The sequence below is a fragment of the Protomyctophum parallelum genome (assembly GCF_964188405.1).
Source record: "Protomyctophum parallelum genome assembly, chromosome: 13".
Taxonomy (NCBI): Eukaryota; Metazoa; Chordata; class Actinopteri; order Myctophiformes; family Myctophidae; genus Protomyctophum; species Protomyctophum parallelum.
The window spans coordinates 7,809,774-7,830,845 of NC_139708.1; the positions used below are offsets into that span (position 1 = coordinate 7,809,774).

The 21,072-nt window shown below is 39.7% G+C and overlaps 1 protein-coding gene across 1 annotated transcript; it reads right to left on the reverse strand.

Annotated features, from left to right (window-relative positions):
- Positions 1 to 271: 271 nt before the first annotated feature.
- On the reverse strand, positions 272 to 20,361 carry LOC310869670 (CD5 antigen-like; the record flags this gene model as incomplete). Its single annotated transcript, XM_083780501.1, has 10 exons — positions 272 to 604; positions 1,048 to 1,149; positions 1,375 to 1,561; positions 3,404 to 3,538; positions 5,653 to 5,961; positions 6,063 to 6,095; positions 11,411 to 11,575; positions 16,581 to 16,907; positions 19,209 to 19,514; positions 20,358 to 20,361. 10 exons carry the CDS (start codon positions 20,359 to 20,361, stop codon positions 442 to 444), a joined length of 1,731 nt encoding a protein of 576 aa, XP_083636627.1. The 3' UTR covers positions 272 to 441.
- Between the last annotated feature and the right edge of the window lie 711 nt (positions 20,362 to 21,072).

Sequence of the window (21,072 nt, forward strand, 5' to 3'; positions counted from 1 at the left end):
CGCTGGGGGCATGTTCCCATACCCGAGGCGGGGTTGGCGAAGGGGCCTTTCTGTGTGGCGTTTGCATGCATGTTCTCACCGTGTCCCTTATCGTACCCTCATAAAAAACATGCAGTAATCCTGGTCCCTAAACTGCCTGCCCCTGGCCAGCCGGGGCGCCTGATGGAGTAACGGAATAACGTGTTCCCCCCTGTCAGGTGAAAAGAAGCAGCTTGGACTCCTCATGCATAGAAGGAAGCATGAGGCGCTACACCTCCACTGCCCCCCCAGGTTGGCAGTGGAGGTGTAGCGCCCAGGATTACATTAGATAATTTATTGACACTGGGTGAAAAGAATTGGTAGCAAAATCGTGGGATAAACATTTAGGGGAAAAAAATCTGAACTGACAAACTGAATCAAACTGAATTCTAATTACGTTGCTGTTGAACAAGGTCTCATATATTATCCATCATAGTTAGCATAGATGTTGTCCTGCTCATCTTCAGCACTCTGACCCTCCACTGCTCTCCTTCCAGGGTGGAAGTGTTCTTTGTTGTTGGTCTCAGGGTACATGTCTACATTGGCATAGATAGCATCATCCTCCTCTTCCTCTCCCTTGTAGTCTCTGAGGCCAACAGAGACAAGAGAAGACATGAGTTCAACATAATGTCTGTAAGTTAATAATGAACTGCACAAGGAGATGGGGAACACATTTAGAATCATGCCCAAAATTGGGACACCAGGTTGAAAGTAGTTAAAAATGAACACATGCAGAATATCCGATGCCAACCTTAAAAAAGTCAACGTATGGCCTATATATATTATAGCCCCAAACCCATACAGCCCCAAACCTATAGGCCTACATCAGCAGAAATATGATAAAATCAAATTTTCCCGTTTTCCATTCATAAACCGAACGCACACATTTCAGCATTACAAACATTGACATTTGTTAGACATTAAAACGGACACACCTAGCACCCACACAATAAATAACAACTACATTTGAGTTAGTCCAACCACATCTATGTGTCTCCCACATTTGTCTTCTACACTCAGTGTACTGACCCATTCTCATCATTTCTGTCATCATCATCATTCTCCGACTCTTCCTCATCCTCACCAGGGTTGTAGACGGGTTTGTGCATGCTGCTGGCTTCCTTGTAGTCTCTGAGGTCGACAAGAGAAGACATGAGTTAAGTATATGTTAATGAAGGAGATGGGAACACATTTTACCCACATTATAACATACTTGAACTTCAAAAATAAAAGTCCTCATGTGCCATGATGATAACAATGATGATAATGACGATCAAGATGACGATGATTATTATTTTAATGATTATTTCATGAGGCATTCTTCAAATGAGGTAAATTTCAAATCTGTGTACTGACCCGTTCTCATAGTCATTAGTGTCATCATCGTTGACTGGAATGACGTAGTCTCCTTCATCATCATCATCATTGGATCCATCGTTGACATGGCGACAGGTGGAGACATCTGCATTGACGTAGTCTCCTTCATCATCATCATCATCATCATCATCGGATCTGCATCCTGTGTTATAGACGTTCATCGTGCCTGGGAGGAAATTGTACTGGTTCAGAAGTAACAGGGTTGAGCAGTAACAGGTTCAGAGCCAACAAGTTAAACACTGTAACATGGTTGATGCACCAGTTGGAATGAGAGAAGTTGATCATATTCATAGTTTGAACATTGTTTAGCACGTTTTAGAGCATTTATTTTATGATTATTATGAGTTTCTCATACAGCGAAGGAAAAGCTACAGTACAATCCATACGATGAGTACAATTACACCCACGAAGAAGTGGATTACCATCAGGACGGATGCGCATCGTGTTTGGTTAAGGTGTGATAATAAACTCTGTGTGGATTCACCATTTGTCAGCCTTCTGATTGGTCCCTGACTGACCAACCAGCAGAATCTTTCTGCCTTGTTCTTCCCTGGTTCCAGCCTTGTTTATGTTGAATTTGCTAAAACATAACTTTTGGAAAACACTAAAAACAAACATGCCCAGTCACCATGCTGCACCTGTGATGTTCCTTTTCACTGACACCAAGTTTAAAATAAGAATTGAATGCACAGAATATCAACACGAAGCAACTGAAAAACACCTTATTTCAATGGTAGTGGATGGAGAGAAAGGATTTTTGTCCAACCACGAAACGGCAACCAATGGGTGCGAAGAGGGACACAACCATGGGCGGGGCTTGACAAAGGGTGAATTTGTTCGTCCAAGATGAAGATGACCAATTAACTTCACGTCTTGTGGGTGAGAAGATGGCTGATGTGGCCGCTTCCGTGCACAGTCGGAAATGTCCCTGAGATACAGGCCAGGGCTCATCCCACTTCCTGCTTCCTAAATTGTTTGCCCCACTATAAAAGCCAACTAGCATAGGACTTCTTCAGTCTGGTTGCCAGCTGTGCAATGCCCCGGGCCCTGCTCCATAGATAGTGACCCTGCCTTGTGCTGAGCCTCCCAGATGGGTTGTACAATAGTCAGACATTGACTGCCACTGCTGTTTTGTTACGTTTTGAGTTTTGATTTACATTGATTTGAGTTTGTTTTTGCTTAACTTCATTATTTGGTTTCCCCCAAGAAGGATCTAATATCTAAACTGTTGTCTTAAGTGCTGTAAAACCGTAATCATCTTCTCTCATGCGTGGTCTTATGATAGGTGCAGTGACCTGGGTGGCTATAGGCTCACAGCGATGCTCCCCCCGCTTACACTTTGCTATTGTGCACTCCATCCTCCCTGCATGCTTCCTTTTTTCTCACTGTAGGTCCTCTGTAGATTGAGTATTTGATTACATTTTAGCTTCTCTTCTCTGTTTTATGACTTTAATGATTTCATACAATAAAGTGTTGCTTTTATTATTGATTAATTGCTTAATAAACTATTGTAACCTTGGGGGAAATCCTTGTTGCTGTCCCATTTTTACTGTCACTTTCGTATTTAGAACCTGTTAAGTTGATGTAAATCTTTAAATGGTCTAGTGAATTAACATACTATAAATCAAACCCCGGGCCATGGCCCGGCCACACACGGAATGTCCTATTGCAGTGAGGGCATGTGATGTATAGGGGCTGGCTAGGTGAGAGGGAGGAGCTGGCTCTGGTGTTTCGGAGCTGACGCTTCCTGGATGCGACGCTTTTCAGACTCCTCTACTCTACTCCATGTTGCTGCTGCAGAGCGTCATTTGCAGCGGTGTTGGGCATCGGCCTGCCAGGTCTCAGGATCCAGACAGCAGCTCTTGAGCACCTCAAAGGCACATTAAAAACAAAACTGCAGACCTCTCAAAACAAACTGGTCAGGTTACTACTAGGCCTTACACCCAGAACTCACCTAAAACTAGTTAGTGGAATAGATTGATGTATCAATATGAAGATGATTACTCACTAGCTGTGTGATCAGTCTTGACCGCTGGCCTTCTGTGTCTCCGCCTCCACATCAGACAGAGACCAATCAGGAGCAGCAGTAAGAGCAGGAGCACACCTCCTACAGTCCCGCCCACTATCAGAGGGATTGGAGAGGCTAGAAAAAAGAAGGAAATAAGAAGGAAGGCAGAAAGGACTAGTGAAAATACATCTACAATCTACCAATCTGACCCTTTACATCAATTGGTCTCTTACGTTTGACTGAGATGCTGAGCAGCTCTGAGCAGTTAGAAGTAAACGTGCGTGTGGTGAAGACTTTATAGAAACAGCTGTAGTTGCCCTGGTGTTCATGCTCTGCTGCAGGGAACTGGAAAGAGGCAGAGTGGGTGGGGTCCGGTTCAGGCTGCCGCCTGTCGCTGTTGGAGCCAGAGAAGTTGAGGTAGAAGATGCCCTCATTATACTGGGGGGGAATGGAGCAGGTGATGGAGAAGCTGTCACCCCTGGTTACCTCTGAATGAGCAGGACCCCAGGTTGACGTCAGGTTGATGTTCGGCTGCTTCAGCCTCACTGTTCACACAGAAACAAAGTTATTTCACATAATCTACAGCAAATCTATCTATCTATCTATCTATCTATCTATCTATCTATCTAACATCTCAGGGGCAAATATTGTACTTTTACTACACCCACAATTATTTGAAAACTTTAGCTATTTAGTAGTATAGTTACTACAGTCAGATTATTTTTAAAGCAAAAATTAACCCAGGATCATGAACCAGAAGTTAGCAAACGGCTAATACAATTTATAATTTAGGCATTTATAGCAGACGCTCTTAATCCAGAGCGATTTACATTAAGCAAGAACAAAAAGCATGGAAATACATCCCATACATAAAAAGTAGTTATCATGAAACATGAGTAAGCTAAGATGGATCATCCCATGCACGATCTTTCTATAATTCACCCGAAATGTATAACATTTGTAGTTTAAAAAAGTATAATAATGAAGCCTAATATCTGGATTTTTATGCCACTTGGATACAAGTGATGTAGGACAGTTTGACTTTGTTATGGGGGGGACACTGACCACGCCGCCAAGCAGGGGGTCTGTTGGTTCTCCCCAAGAATTTCTTTAACAAAGTAGATGTCATTTCTGGTATTCTGGGGGATTTGGGGAGTTTGACAATTACAGAAATTGATTTGATGACTGAAGCAAAAGAGCCATCTTTAATAATAACCACTAATTAAAAGTGACAATCTCTTTATAATGTAATTCAATTGCAATTTCAATACGCCTACATGAGTGTCTATACTGTATGTATGTAGGTATGTACAGTAGAGATTCTATTTCTTCTGAAACTCCTGACTCACCAACAAAGATGCTTTTTGCTGGGCTGCTGTAGGGGCTTGTGGTGCTGCGAGTTGAGTATTGACAAGAATAAATTCCCTGGTTGGAAGATTTAACATTGGACAGTGTTAACATCCCAACATTGGTCTGTTGGGTTTGTAAAATGGTGTGATGTCCAATGGAAGATCCATCCTTGTCAAAATTCACATGAAGAGGTGTACAGCGCTGGGGTGAAACTGAACAAGTGAGGATCAACTGCTCTCCTGCTGAAAGAACTGAATTTGATGCAGACAACCTAGGAGATGGTCTAGCAGATGGCCCTGCAGAAGAAACATCTCACATTGAGGGACTGCTGCTTCGATCAGATCACTGTTTGGAGGAACAGCAATCATGATCGACTTGTGAAGATTGAACTCCACTTGTTCAGTGAATTGCAATCAAATTAATCCATGTTATATCAAAAGTGATGCAATCTCAACAAGATAATTTCTAATACAATTTACATATCTTACCTGAACAAACAACACCAACATCTTCACCATGTACGCAGTTATGTTTCCCAAATCCTATATGTGGACATTGAGTCACAGAGCATTCCGTACCAGAACAATCAATATCATCCATCCCGATCTCAACAGTGCCTTCCCCATACTTCTTTTCAGTGATGGAAACAGTCCCACAGCCCATCTCTCTGCAAACCACCTCTGCATTTTTCAGGCCCCAGTTGTCGTCACACACCGTCCCCCACTGACCACTATGATAGACCTCCACCCTGCCAGAACACTTTCCACCACCTACTAGCCTCACCACTGGGCCTGGACAGAAAGAAAGAAAGAAAAGGATAGAAAGAAATAATGTTGCACATTTGTGTATTTAATATACAATCATTTATTTGAAATGAGTGACATGACATCGACTCTTACCTGAACAGGTGACACCAGCATCCTCATTATGACTACAATCATGTGTACCAAATCCCCTGTTTGGGCACTGAGTTAGAGACTTTTCACTTCCCAAACAACCTACATTATCCAACCAGATGGGACCAGTCCCTCGGCCAAAATGGGGACCTTGAGGAGCAGTCTGTGCCGTCCCACAGTTCAGCTCTCTGCAAACCACCTCAGCATCTTTCAGGTCCCAGTAGTCATCACAGACTGTTCCCCAGCTGTTGTTGTGATAGACCTCCACTCTTCCAGAGCACAGAGAAGACCCAACTAATCGGATTTGGGCATCTTCTATGAACAAAAACAAAAAAACATCCATATTACATTTTTCATTTCATTAACTTTTTATTATTATTATTATTTATTTATTTTTCAGAGAAGGTGCTGACCTGCATATGAAGGTATGTACAGGAAAGCAGACACTGTCGGTGGAAACAGAGCATACTTAGTTACTTTCATGTTTTTTCAAATCATGTCAACATATCACATTTATACCATACCATTGGCATATTACACTTTGAAATACATTGATAGACTAGAATAATGTCCTCCTCGGAGCGCAACTCTCCGCCAGGGTAGGTATAGGTCAATGTGGGCCAATCAGAGGCTGCCGCGTTAATCTGTATATCAAAATCTGTTCATCAAAATCTGTATAGGAGTAGGCCTACTGTAGGAGTATTTTGTTCAACAAAACAGACCACTCCTTGCTGCAAATAAACTTTGGGAGACAATCTTAGCCAATCAGAATGGAATATGAAAAATGTGACAGATCCGTCTGGATCACACGACTATAGAGAGATAATGTGTACCAATTTGCGTGATGTTTGGACAAAATCTAGGAGTAAAATAGAAAATGGTTTTGATATGCACATTATGTCAATTAGTGACAGTAATCTGGAAAAGAGAACACGAGACAAACCCCTCCAAACCACTTAACTCCACTTAACTCCATGGTGGGCGAGAACCTTCAAGCAGGCTGGCTAAATATAGATGTATTCTATCGAAGGCCTACTATTTGACAATTGAAGTAATACTCTCTTGTCTCATTCAGTGCAACTATCACAACTTCAGTCAGACAACTCAAGAAGGATGTAATATATATATTTATTGAATATAGATGAGCAATGCAGTATATTTATTATGGTTTGGCGATGTATTGGATCTGCTTTTTAGGTACTCCGATCAAGCGCATCAGTCCCGACCATAGGGACTCTGAATCCCCCGTACCTAAACAGTAGATCCAAAACGACAGGTGGTAGCTAGGGTGGAGGTGGGTGAGCAGCAGGTTTGTATACAGCGGAACGCTGATACAGCAGCAGCAAGCAAGCAAGCAGGCAGAGGAATGCAAACCTCCGGTTAAAGTAGCCGGTATGAAGATGGAGTGAGTGTGTGATTGGCTGAGTGAATCATGTAAATGAGAGCGTGATGCTGAGGCGGCCCAATTAACGGCCGGCGCGCTGACCGAGGTTCCCTGACTGAACTTGCTCTGCGCATGTCTACGACAGGCACAAATGCTCATTTCTGTCATCTTCCTCTTTTCACACAATGATATTCATGATGTCATGGCTATGAGGAAATCACTCACCACACGGCCTTACAGAATTGACTTATCTATCAAACACAATGTTTCCATACTGTACATGCACAGTAACAGGCTGTCCACACCTAGATTGATAGATAAGTATAATGATGTGAGCATCCATCCACGCGGATGAATAATAATGATGTGTCAAACCAAAGCACTCTGACAGTGACCTGATAAAACAATATCGTTCACCATTTTAATTATCGTTCTTGGTGTGTGCATGGGTTGCCCTTAAACAAAACAAAACAAACTTATTTTCTATCAATTACACACCCCATGAAACCTTGAATTTATGGAGATTATTTGGTTTTAGCCACATTCCTGACTCCTGAGCCAATAATTTGATGACCGGCGGAGTCTCCTCTCCTACTGAGACTCCTATACTGACCGATGACACCGAACTACTGAACTACTCCTTTAACACTTAACATGAACTCATTTAATGTATTACTTAACTTAAGCATTTTGTTCCCAAGCCCACCCCGACCAGTATGGTCGTTCACTCTGTGAATTTGACCCGTTTAACAGTTTAGCCATTTTAACAACTCACAATATCAATGCCACAATGCATGTCTAGGATCTAGATCTAACAGCAGACAACACTGCGCCGAAAAGCTATGGGCTATGTGCCAGTTGGCTTAGTATTTCATATTAATATTCACACACACAATGATGCCCTCAACAATACTTCTCACTTCACCAAGATTCAAATAGAAGCTTTGAGAATCTGTAAATGGGGGAAACACAACCTTATTTTCAATATAATAATACACAGGTTAATAAAACCAGTCACTCAGACACTCACTCATGTTCAAGCACAGGATTCTTCGCCATATTACAGGTCCCATGGTGGAGAGACTGATAGGGTTTCTCTGTCACTGTCCAGTGGAGTTGAAGACTGAATTAGGAAGATGTGGTGAGTTCTCTGTGCAGGAAACCATGAATTGAGACTTCCTCTTTGTTGACATTCAGTTCTCTTCCATTTACATTCTCTAGTCTAGACTATAGTTATTTAGTTTATTGATCACCAGTAACAATACACAGTATAGGTCAAAAGCAGTCTGTTCAAACTGATTATGAAAAAGGTATAGAAGGTTAAAAAAAAATCTACCGTTCTAAACTGGCGAAAAGCCATAAAGCCAAACATGACACTATAAGTAACAATAACATTGTATAAATCAGTGTAATCATGTTTGTTGTTAGACATTTATTATTGACTGCACAAGCTCACAGTGGTTACCAAACTCATTTTTTCCCCAAGACATCCTCATGCTACTGTACCATGACATGAACCCTAAAAGTAAAATTGGGCCTATACTGGAATACTGCCTACTGTCAGTTTAATTCTTACACAGCTCAGTGACATAGCTCTTTGGTTTTGCCATGTATGCTCTTGTCACATGAGGAAGTGAGAAACATATTTTCAGCCAGAAACCTCCTACTAATCAAATGCACTACATTTGTTTGCAAAGCACTTAAGAGTGTATTTTGGATACAAATGTGAATGTGAAGTTTAGAGTGTACTGCATTACATGGCTGTCCATAAATTAAATTAAACCTTCACAGGGTTAGAGCCAGGGCAGAGCAGCAGTAGTTCAACTGAACACACTTACACTTAAGGGCCGATTCTATAGCCATGGCGCCCTGGACGAATCGCCCCTTTCAGACATAAGACATAGCTTACAAACTATAGTCAGGGTGACCATTACAACAAGGTAATAGACCCAGTGATGTGATAATGATTGTTTCTGATTGGCACTCCTGTTGTATTTTTTTTATTGGTCCATCAGATTGTAATTACACCATTTTTGTCATTTTTGGGACATGAATATTGAAAATAGCCTATCTGCAAGTTTACAACTCGTAGCAATGCGACACTTTGAGCTTCTGGATAAGTGACTTTGCCATAAAATCCCCCTCTGCATAATCCAATTGAAGACAATGCAATCATCTCCCATGAAGATGTGTTAAATGAAAGTAGGCTACCATTAGTTCACATGCTAAAATACTGTGTATAGACTGAATGAGAAATATAAGCCTAATACAAGGATGGGCAGAATATTTCCCCAGTAGGGCATTAACACCATGAATAAAAAAAGTGTGAGTTCAAGCTACGGTTTATTGAATTGTAATAAACACAAGGATCTAACATCTTAACCTTTCTTAAATTATTTATTTAACAGTAACACTCATGTTATCATGAGTGTTAAAGGAGAATTCCATACTAAAAGGCTTTCTTACCTTTCTTTGTAGTTGTTACGTCCCCACCAAAGTGGTCCAGGTGTTATTTTGTACAAAAGCTCCTTATTGGCTATTTCCCCTACCATAAGCCCTAAATGAATTGCATTGAATTGAATGGGGCTATGGGGTGTTGTGCTAATTCGCTTATTTCCATCGCTAAAAATTATAATTTCTTTGTATATATCCTCTCTTCATAATGTAAATAATATCCCAAGCGGCACACTTTACTACTTCTTTCGATGGAAATAAGCTAATTAGCATAACACCCCATAGCCCCATTCAATTCCGATTCAATGCAATGCAATTCATTGAGGGCTTATGGTAGGGAAAATAGCCAATAAAGAGTTTTTGCACAAAAAAAACACCTGGACCTCTTTGGTGGGGACGTGACAACTACAAAGAAAGGTAAGAAAGATAACAAAGCATTCTAGCATGGAATTCTCCTTTAACATTATACTTTGCGTAGAAATTAAACAAGAAAAGACAAGAGACATTTAAGAAGCTGTCTGAACCTCAGTTCACTCTCTCAACCATTTCACCTTGTAGCCCTGTCCCCTTGTAGCCTTGTTTTGTAATCCTCATTGTGTTTGTATCCCAGAGCAAACTTTGTACTTTAGATATAGGCCTACTGTATGTTCTCCTGCTAAAATTGTGGGCCTACAGTATATGCTGCCTTAATTGGGACAGGAAAGACAGAAGCCTCTACATTATTGTCGGCACCCCGACAACACCCCCGATGTTTGCCACTTATGTATTTTTGAACATTGGTTTAGTTAAGGCCTATTCATAGTCTGGATTTTCAGTGGTGAGGTGACCACCTCTCCGGTGGTGAGCTGACCACCGGTGGTGAGTAAAAACAGAGAGAAGGGCTGGAGCGGTGGCGGCTCATGACGTCATGTTGTAGTTTGGTGGTCACCCTATAACCACCGAAAATCCAGACTATGTATGAGCATTTAGAGTAGGTAGGCAGGCAGGCAGGCAGACAGGCAGGCGTGCTTTTTTCACTATAGGCCTACTAGTCTTCTTCTTATCGTGTCCACAAGACAGTCAGTTACAACACACGCTAGATGTGGTTCAGCCACAGCTGAACACATTGCTGTCCCTTTTCATTAAACTCTGCCAAGTCCGATGCTGTGCAGGGATGTTCCAGCAGGGGGCATGTGAGGAGGCATCTGAAAATACCCATTTTGCGAGAGTGGCTTTTGTTCGCCCAACACCAGATCTTAATCTATTTAAGCATTTCCACACTGCGTACACGGTCCACTACAAGCAACAGTTACTATACTAGTTAGTTAGTTAGTTAGTTAGTCGACTTGTTTTCCCTAGCTGCTCCATTTGTTATTTTGGCAAAAACTGTGTCCCTCGCTAGTGGCTTCTTTATGGTTTATTGTATGCCATGTGCATACATTTTGTACATGTAATACTATTAGTCCATAGAGCTACATTTATGTATGAAAGGTGCTATATAAATAAAGTTTATTATTATTATTAGTATTACAAGTGCTGTTTTAGTGATGTTCTTTTAAAAATAACCTCAAACAGCACTTTGCACTTCCAAAACCATGTGGTTTCCAATTGCACTTATCATGCTCAACATCCCGGTATTCAGCTATTAGTGTCGATTTTCGTTTTACGCAAACATTAAATTCCCATTGAAAATGAATGGAGAATTTACGTCATATGTGGACGAGTAAATCAGTATTTTTGTCCTGCACAAACATTACATTCCCATTGACAATGAATAGAGAATTTACGTCATAGTGTCTGAGCAAATAGGCATAGTCTCTATTTTACGTCATGATGATGTACGATGGTGAGAGCGCCCCTCACTTCACACGGGTGTGATTTATATGTTACAAACTCACCCCTAGACCCAAAAGGGTTTCGTAACATAAGTTACGTTGACATCACTCTGGCCCTCCACTGATCTCTTTTCAGGGTTCAGGTGTTCTTTGGTGCTGCTCTCTGGGTGCATGTCTGTATTAGCATGGATAGCATCATTGTCCTCCTCTTCCTCTACTACCGCACCAGGGTTGTAGTAGACGTATCTGTGTATGTTGCTGGCTGCCATGCAGTCTCTGAGGGTGACAAAGAGAAGACAACATTTTCATTTTAATGTATTGCTAGTGTGTTTGTGTGCCATTTAGTGTGTGCCATTTAGTCCTGGATGCCATTCAGATTCCTCAGATAAAATTGTTCCTAAGGTGACTGATTGTATTGGGTCCCTCAAAACCAATGTCCGCTACAACTTCAGTCAGAAGCCTTGGCGTTGGCGTCAGTAATGATCAGACTACGCACCTCAACACGCACAGAAGGTTGGTGACCTATACATGTTTTTTTCCACTTTAGGAACATTGCAAAGCTTGGGTGTGAGACAACGTTGCTTGTCTCACACCCGTAACAGATAAATGGTAAATGGTGCATTTATATAGCGCCTTTATCCAAGGCGCTTTACAGAGATTGTGCATTACATTCACCCATTCACACACACATTCATACACCGATGGCAGCGGAAACCATGCAAGGCACCAACTAGCACATCGGGAGCAATTAGGGGTTCAGAGTCTTGCTCAAGGACACTTCGACAGTAACTCTGGGGGAGCCCGGGTTCGAACTGGCAACCTTACGGTTACCATCCAGGCACTCTACCCCTGAGCCACCGCCGCCCCCCAGATTAATGTTAATCCACAATGCTATACTGCCAGACTGTTAACCAGGTCGATCATATTACTGTTCATTACTGTTACTTCCTGTTCATTTCAGGGTCCAGTAGTTCAAGCCAAGGTCTTATACAGTATGTGCATGGTCAGGCCCCATAATATTGAACTGACTTTCTCCAACGCTGTGTGCCCAGTAGGACCTTAAGGTCTGCTGCTGACCAGGGCATGGTCTAGTAGTCATTCCCCGTACTAGACTAATAACAAAAGCTGACAGAGCCCTTCATCTGTAGCTCCCAGACGTTGGAAAGCCCTTCCACATGCAGGTGTTGAGAGCTGCAGCCTCTGTGGACATCTTTAAGAACGACCTAAAACAGTATACTGTTTAAACAAGAGTTTGTGGAATGTCCTTAATGTGTTTTAGTTCAGCCTTGCCCAGGCGAAAAATAAATATATTTATTCCATACTTAAGTACACTTTTAGCACAGAAAGTATGTTAAATATATGCTTGTAGTGTCTCTAATCATATTAATAGTACATTTTTGTTAAATATAATATAAGTGAACATAAATTAATTTGTGATTTAGCACATTTGTGATAAGTTTACTAAATGAGAAATATATTTCAAATAGTACTTAAATACATATAATCACAAATACATTTGTGATGATTATATTTTAAGTACTTTATCAATATATTCACAACAAGTTCTCCTGAACATGCATTTATTGTAAGATGTACTTTAATTATAATAATAAAAAATACATTTGTGATTATTATATTTTAAGCACTTTATCAATATATTCATAGCAAGTTCTACTGAACATGCATTTATTGTAAGATGTACTTTAAATATAATAATTAAAAATACATTGGTGATTATTATATTTTAAGTCCATTAGCAATATATTCATAGCAAGTTCTCCTGAACATGCATTTATTGTAAGATGTACTTTAATTATAATAATAAAAAATACATTTGTGATTATTATATTTTAAGTCCATTAGCAATATATTCATAGCGAGTTCTCCTGAACATGCATTTATTGTAAGATGTACTTTAATATAATAATTAAAAATATATTTGTAGATTGTATTTTTAAATGCACTCTTAGCATATTTTAAGTAAATATATTTGTAGATTGTATTTTTAATACATTATAAATACAATACAAGTCTAAACTTTCAGTATATTAAGTTTAAGTATATTAAGTACTAATGTGCTATAAATACTGCCAGGTGAAATGGGAGTGGCTAGAGGAAGTCCATTTCCCAGCATACACTGGGGCGCCAAGGACCGTGTGTTATTGTTCTTATTTGTGTTATTATTTGAATATTAGAATGTATACTGGAGTTATGTTATGGGTAATTGTGTTTAGGGTTTTGTTGTGGAGTTATTTGGTGATTTATGTTGTTTTATGTGATTTGTTAGTAAAACCATGAATCTAAATGTCTGTTGGTTTAGTCAGTCTCTCTCCCCTTTTCCCATTCATATGTATAGTAACATGGTTGCTCCAATTAAGAGTTATATATGCAAATGTATACTTTTCCGAAGTATATATATAATATATATATACTTGGGAAAAGTATAAATTTGCATATATATTATATATAATGCTTCAATTTTATTTGGAGTAAAAAAGTCATTAATTTGAAGTATACTTGTATTAGTTTCAAGTATACTATCAAATATATTTTAAGCGCATTAGTTTGTAATGTTATTATATTAACACATTGGTAGTATATTTTAAATGTATTTATTTAATACTTGATATACACTTATAATACACTATAAAATACACTATAAATATAATATAAGTATGCTTTTCACTCATCGGAAAAAGTATACTTGGGATACTGGAAGTATATTTTCAATTTAACACTATTTTTTGTCACAAAAGGGTTAAAAAGTATAGAAAAAATATATTTAAGATATGTTTAAGTAGATCTGATAGTGTATTCGAGTATATTTTAAGCACATTAGTTCATAATGTCATTATATTAACACATTGGTAGTATATTTTAAATGCATTTATTTAATACTTGATATACACTCGATATATTCGAAAATACACTATAAATATAATATAAGTATGCTTTTCAAAAGTATACTTGGGATACTGGAAGTATATTTTCAATTTAACACTATTTTTTTGGTCACAAAAGGGTTAAAAAGTATAGAAAAAATATATTTAAGATATGTTTTAGCACATCTTAAGTGCAACTTAAGTATAAAAAGTACAACTTAAGTAGTTTCAAAATAGCACAATTTAAATTCAAATAGTTTCAAGTACAAATAAGTACATTTAGTATACTTTAAAAAAGTATACTAAATATATTTATTTTTCGCCTGGGTGGTACTGTAGGCGTGGGTGTGTTTCTATAGTAATAGGTAAGAATATGCATTTTTGTTAAAGATAAGCTTGTTTTTCCTTTCTTAGTTAGTATAGTAATAGTACTGATTGATTGATTGAAATATTTATTAACAGTTTGCAGAATTACAATACATTTCAAGCACAAACTCAATACAAAGACTGAGACACGTATGTAAGTAAGTATAGTATAGTATTAGTAGGTTCTGTTCTGTGAAAGCCACCCTGAGGTAACTTACCTGTTCGTTCCAATGAGACAATACACCACTGTACTTTGGCCCTGTATTTGGGGACTGGGAAGCAGAGAGTCCATTATTGTGGACCCTAGGTCGGGTCGTAACACTTCTTCATAATCTTCATCATTGGCTCTGCCCTCTGTGGCGTAGGTGTTCATCACACCTTGGAAGACATAAAGTATATCAGTGTTGGTGTCATATAGGCTATGTTATACCAGCTTGATCTCATTGAAATCTAAATACTGGTACATAGTAAGGCCAGTTTATATTTCAACAATATGGCAATTCAAACACCTTTACACAAAACATCATCAAGACAGTAATAAACAAAGCATTCATACACAAAATAAACCTTTATAATTTATTTTTAATTATTAAAAAAAAAAAAAAACAGAAATATAAGAGAATAAAATGATATACTATAGTAATTTGTAAGCAAGTAAAAGTACTGCTACTTTGAGGAAATCTTCCTAAAGGACTACTTCACCACTTTTCAACTGATCTTCATATATTTGGTCCTCACTAATGTTCATGAAAAAATTCCACCATTTTTGAGTGGTGCAACCACTCCAAGGAACAGCAATGTCCGTGTACACCTATGTGTTGGTTCACTTATGTATGTGTTCATGAGCACCAGTATGACTGACTACCAGTAGGGGCGCTGTTGTGCCAGAAACAGAGAGAGAGTGATAGTATTAGTGCTGCTGTTGCCTGCTAATGTGAGAGAGAGAGAGAGAGAGAGAGAGAGAGAGAGAGAGAGAGAGAGAGAGGGGGGGGGGGGGTGGAGAGAGGGGAGTTGCACCACTCAGTTCACACGGGTGTGATTTTTGAGGGGCACTAGCCCCCCTCCTATATACAGGTTTAATGTTTTTTTTTTGTTTTAAAAAAGCCATTGACAATGAAGGGAACATTTACGTCATCTTGTCCCCAACACGAACATTAAATGCCATTAACACTAAGAGAATTTAATGTTTGTTTCATCACTATTTGTTTTACATCACCATTACATCACCTAATCAACATGAGTAAGTAGACATTAATATATTAGCGCCCCTCACTTTACATGGTGTGATTTTTATTATCGTGAGAACGAGGACTTCCATTATCGCATTGCAACTTTTCAGGATTCCCCATCGATGATTTCACTGGTGGACAGGTTTCCCACAGCCCTCCCACGAGACACATGGCATTTTTATCATGAACATTAGTGAGGACCAATTTTAATATATGAAGGTAGGTTGAAAAGTGGTGAAGTGGTCCTTTACGTAAACTACAATTACTCGAGTAAAAATAATGTTTGTGAACGTAAATAGCTAGAACCCTGGGAGATAGATTGCTGAGGTGGAGCACACCACCATCTGTCAGTATACAAACATCTTAGTTACCCAAGCCTTGATACTTGGGCATGGGATCAAACACAGAACCTTACAATTCAAATTTTAGGCCTGTTATAGCACCAATTTGAGTGTGCGTGCAAATTTTCCCGGTTGCTCACAGACACATGGCTACATACACGGACAGGGACGCCTCCCAGCCTTCGGCCTGGCGGAGATAATTACTCACAGGCTGTGGAATCAGTCTTGACCATAGGCTTTCTGAGTCTCTGCCTCCACATCAGACAGAGACCAATGAGCAGCAGCAGTAAGAGCAGGAGCACACCTCCACCTCCTACAGTACCACCCACTAGCAGAGGGATTGGAGAGGCTGGTAGAAGAGAGAAAAAGAAAGAAAGTGTTTAAATATACAAGTAACTAGTTTGTTAGATCTAGTATGTGATTGTGTGTGCATTTATTGATCCTTGAAATAATCTTCTTACGGTTGACTGAGATGCTGAGCAGCTCTGAGCATTTAGAAGTGAAATTGCGTTTGGACATGGTGACTTCATAGACACAGCTGTAGTTGCCCTGGTGTTCATACTCTGCTACAGGGAACTGGAAAGAGGCAGAGTCGTGTCCTGCTGACTGCTGTATGATATTGGTGTTGGAGCCAGAGAAGTTGAGGTAGAAGATGCCTCCAGGATACTGGGATTCAATGGAGCAGGTGATGGAGAAGCCGTAACCCATGGTTACCTCCGAATGCCCAGGACCCCAGACCAGCTCTGTGTACGGAGTCGTCAGGGAGATGTTGGCCTGCGGCAGCCTCACTGCTCACACAGAAACATATTTTCATACTACTTACTGTAACTTTTATGTCTTTAGTTAGTCAATTTGAATATAATTCTTTCATTAATTTCCTCACCTGTAAGAGAGAACCTAACAGGGTCACTTTGAGGAGATTTGAAGCGTCTACTTGAAACTGTTGTTTCATACTGACATCGATACGACCCCTCATGGACAAAGTCCACATTAGGGATGTTGAAGGTGTGTGACGAGCGACTGGTGGTTTGGATATTTCTAAATGAACCGGAGGTCTGCCGCAAAACGAATGTTCCACCCAAATGTTGAGTTGCGAGGGAACAGGTGATGTCAACTGTGTTACCCCAGGTAACCTCACTGACAGGATTCACTGATATGCTGGGCTTTGGGAGACTCACTGAAAATAGTAGGATATACAAAAACATTTAAATTATTGGCATTGTATAAGGGCCAAGCAGCTATGCTGCCGGCCATTGTTGTTCTCTTCCAATAAGGAAACCGGCCTTCCCATGCATGAAAATAAACAAAACTTCGCACACAGGTACATTCCTATGACAAACTCACTTAACTGGCATTGTGGGCTAATACTCCTAATGGTGGCACTATAGTAATGTTAAAGTAAATGTTAAATCAATCATTTATGCTATCACTTTGAAAGGTTCGATTTGCCAACTCAGTATAATGAGTACAATCAACAAAACTAGACCAGTCCTCAAACTGCCCGGCATTGACCAGCTGTACTTTCAGAATTATGTCACTATACGTAATAATAATTCCTCACCTGTAACAGAGACTTGAACCGGGTCACTTTGAGGAGATTTGAAGTGCCTGCTTGAAACTGTCATCATATCATACTGACATCGGTATGACCCTTCGTGATCAAAGTTCACATTGTGGATGTTGAAGGTATAGGATCTGCCACTGGTGGTTTGTTTCTTTCTAAATGAACCGGAGGTCTGCCGCAAAGTGAAGGTTCCACCCAAATGCTGAGTTGAAATGGAACAGGTGATTTCAACCGTGTTACCCCAGGTAACCTCACTGACAGGATTCACTGAGATGCTGGGCTTTGGGAGATTCACTGAAGATAGTAGGATATGTGTGTTTAATAAAATTAAAAATAATATTGGCATTGTATATTAGTTTAAAACGTATGACTAGAATCACTAGATTGTCATTTAAAATAATTTAATTAATTCAATAGTTATTTCCCCACCTGTAACATAGATCTTAACAGGGTCACTTTCAGGAGAGTTGAAGCGTCTACTTGAAACTGTTGTGTCATACTGACATCGGTATGACCCTTCGTGATCAAATTCCACATTAGGGATGTTGAAGGTATGTGACATGCCACTGGTGGTTTGGAACTTTCTTGAACCAGAGGTCTGCCGCAAAGTGAGGGTTCCACCCAAATGCTGTGTTGAGAGCGAACAGGTGATTTCAACTGTGTTACCCCAAGTGACTTCACTGACAGGCTTCACCGAGATGCTGGGCTTTGGGAGACTCACTGAAAATAAAAAAGAATGAACCGTTCTAATCATAAACATTATACGACAGTATCTTATTTTAAGGTTAGGATTAGCTGACTAATACAATTTATTTGTCAGATTTACAGTATGAAATGTGTGATGCAAGTAGTGATGCAAGTAGTTTGACAGAAGTTCTAAAAAATAAACATGACATGGGGACTATATTCTTTTATTTTCCTCAAATCTATGCCAAAGGCCAAACATATTTCTTCTTATCCCATTGATCCTGGAGTCTAGTTCATTTTTACTAGAGTATAGTCTAGTCTACTCATAGTTTCCTAATGGTTAAGTTCATAGAAGCATTCTACTCACCAACCATGAGGTTTACTTGGCTGCTGTAGGAGCTTGTGGTGCTAGGAGTTGAGTATTGACAAGTATAACTTCCCTGACGAGAAGAGTCAACATTGGACAGTGTTAATATTCCACTTGTCTGTTTGGATATTAACGCCTGTCCAATGAAAGATTCATCCTTGTAAAAATGCACATCAAGAGGTGTACAGAACAGGGTTGAAATGGAGCAGGTGAGGATCAACTTCTCTCCTGGTGAAAGAGCTGAACTGGATGTGGACAGAGTAGGAGATGGTTGTCCTGCTGCAGAAGAAAACATCAATTTATGTTAATCTTAGTTATTATCTTATAATGATGAATTAGGTTCACACACACTGATCATTGGACTCCAATACTTCCATGATTCGGAATCAAATATTCAATAAGGTTCTATCAATGGTAATGCCATCTTAACAAGATCAATTTTGAAAGAAGAGATTAGAAATATAATATTACCTGAGCAAACAACACCAACATCCTCTGAATGGGAGCAGTCATGTGTCCCAAATCCTCGATGTGAGCATTGAGTCAGAGAGCATTCACTACCAGAACAAGCAACATCATCCATCCAGATGTTACCACCGCCCCCTCCATTCGTGCTGAAGAAGCTTGAAGCTGTCCCACAATCCAGCTCTCTGCAAACAACTTCAGTGTCTTTCAGGTCCCAGCTGTCATCACAGACTGTTCCCCAGAGGCTGTTATAATAGATCTCCACTCTTCCAGAGCACCGAGAAGACCCTACTAATCTGATCTGAGCACCTTCTATCAGCAAAAAAAACAACAACATCCGAATTAAAATTACCATTTCATTTTCAAAATGTATAGCTGTTTCTTTCAAGTATTCCTTTTGTCCAGAGAGCATTCTTACCAGTATGTGGAGGTATGTACAGGAAAACAGACACTGCATGGGAGAAACATCATAATGTCAAAGTGTAATGCCATCGTATATGGCATTACACTTTGAAACACATGGATATATATACAACAACATGGATACAACATACAGGCTGCTATGCTCACGCACCCACTATGTGTAAATATAGCAAAGCTTGTAAATACCTTTTGGCTGTAAGCTACTGTTTGTGGCAAAAGCTTGTAAATATCTAAGATCCACACAGAAGAAAACTCTTTATACCTTTACTTTTGGGGTAAAAGCGCTCAAACTTTCATTCTTTTCCTGCCTTGATCTCCCCCCTCTTCTTCCCTTTCTTTGTTTTTCTTTGCAAAAATGACATAATGGTTACTACGCACAAAAACTAATTTCACCAAAAAAGAATTACCTGTAAAACAGTGATGTGACAATAAAGCTGATTCTGATACTATACATCAGTTTAGCAGTGTTGTCGTTTTCTTTGGCCAGTTAGTCTAACTCAATGTCAATGGCACAATGCATTTTCTTACAGCAGATGCTGTGCCGAAAAGCTGGGCTGTGACCAGTAAATATTCATACATGCCCTCAAGGCCTCTATACTCAATACCAAACTTTCTTCACTAAGATTGAAATAGAAACTTTAATGATCTGTAAATGGGGCAATAGGCCTACATATTTTCAATATATTAATATAGGAAACATCAATTGATAAAATATTGAAACGTGGCACTCACTCATGTTCAAATACAGTATTTTTCTCCATATTAAGAGTCCCATGGTGGAGAGAGACTGATAGGGTCTTGTAAACAAAGACTCTATAGAAATGATTAGTACCATTGGTACCATAGCACCACAAAGGCCTCTGTTTCTCTTCCCTTGAGGGTTTCAAGTCAGAGCCGGTCTGGTGGTGTTTGACACTGGTATGTCCGATCCATCTCCATCTTCTTCATCCAATTTTTTTTGCTGCTGGGAGTTGTTTTGACTTCATCCACAGAACTGCTGACCTTGTCCGGCCGGTGTATTTTCAGGATTCTTCTGAGACATTTGTTGTTGAAGGTTTGAACTTTATTTATTGTGATCTTTGTAATTCTCCATGTCTCTGACCCAAAAAGCAGGGCGGATTTCACGTTGGAGTTGAAGATTCAGATTTTGGTTGTGCTGTATCTCTCTAGAGCGCAAGATGTTTGTGAGCCGTAGAAATGCTGTTCTTGCGTTGCCTATCCTAGCTTTCACATCCGCACCACCCTGATTGCTGATGATACTCCCCAAGTAGGTGTCACCTAGAATGAATGGTTCTGCACTGGTCGTATTTATCCTCATAGTTGTTTTTTTGCCCTTGCGGATGTTAAGTCCTACTTGTGAGGAAGTCTCTGCAAGTGTTTTGGTCTTGTCTTGCATGTGATGGTGACTATGTGACAGTAGTGCCAGGTCGTCTGCAAAATTGAAGTC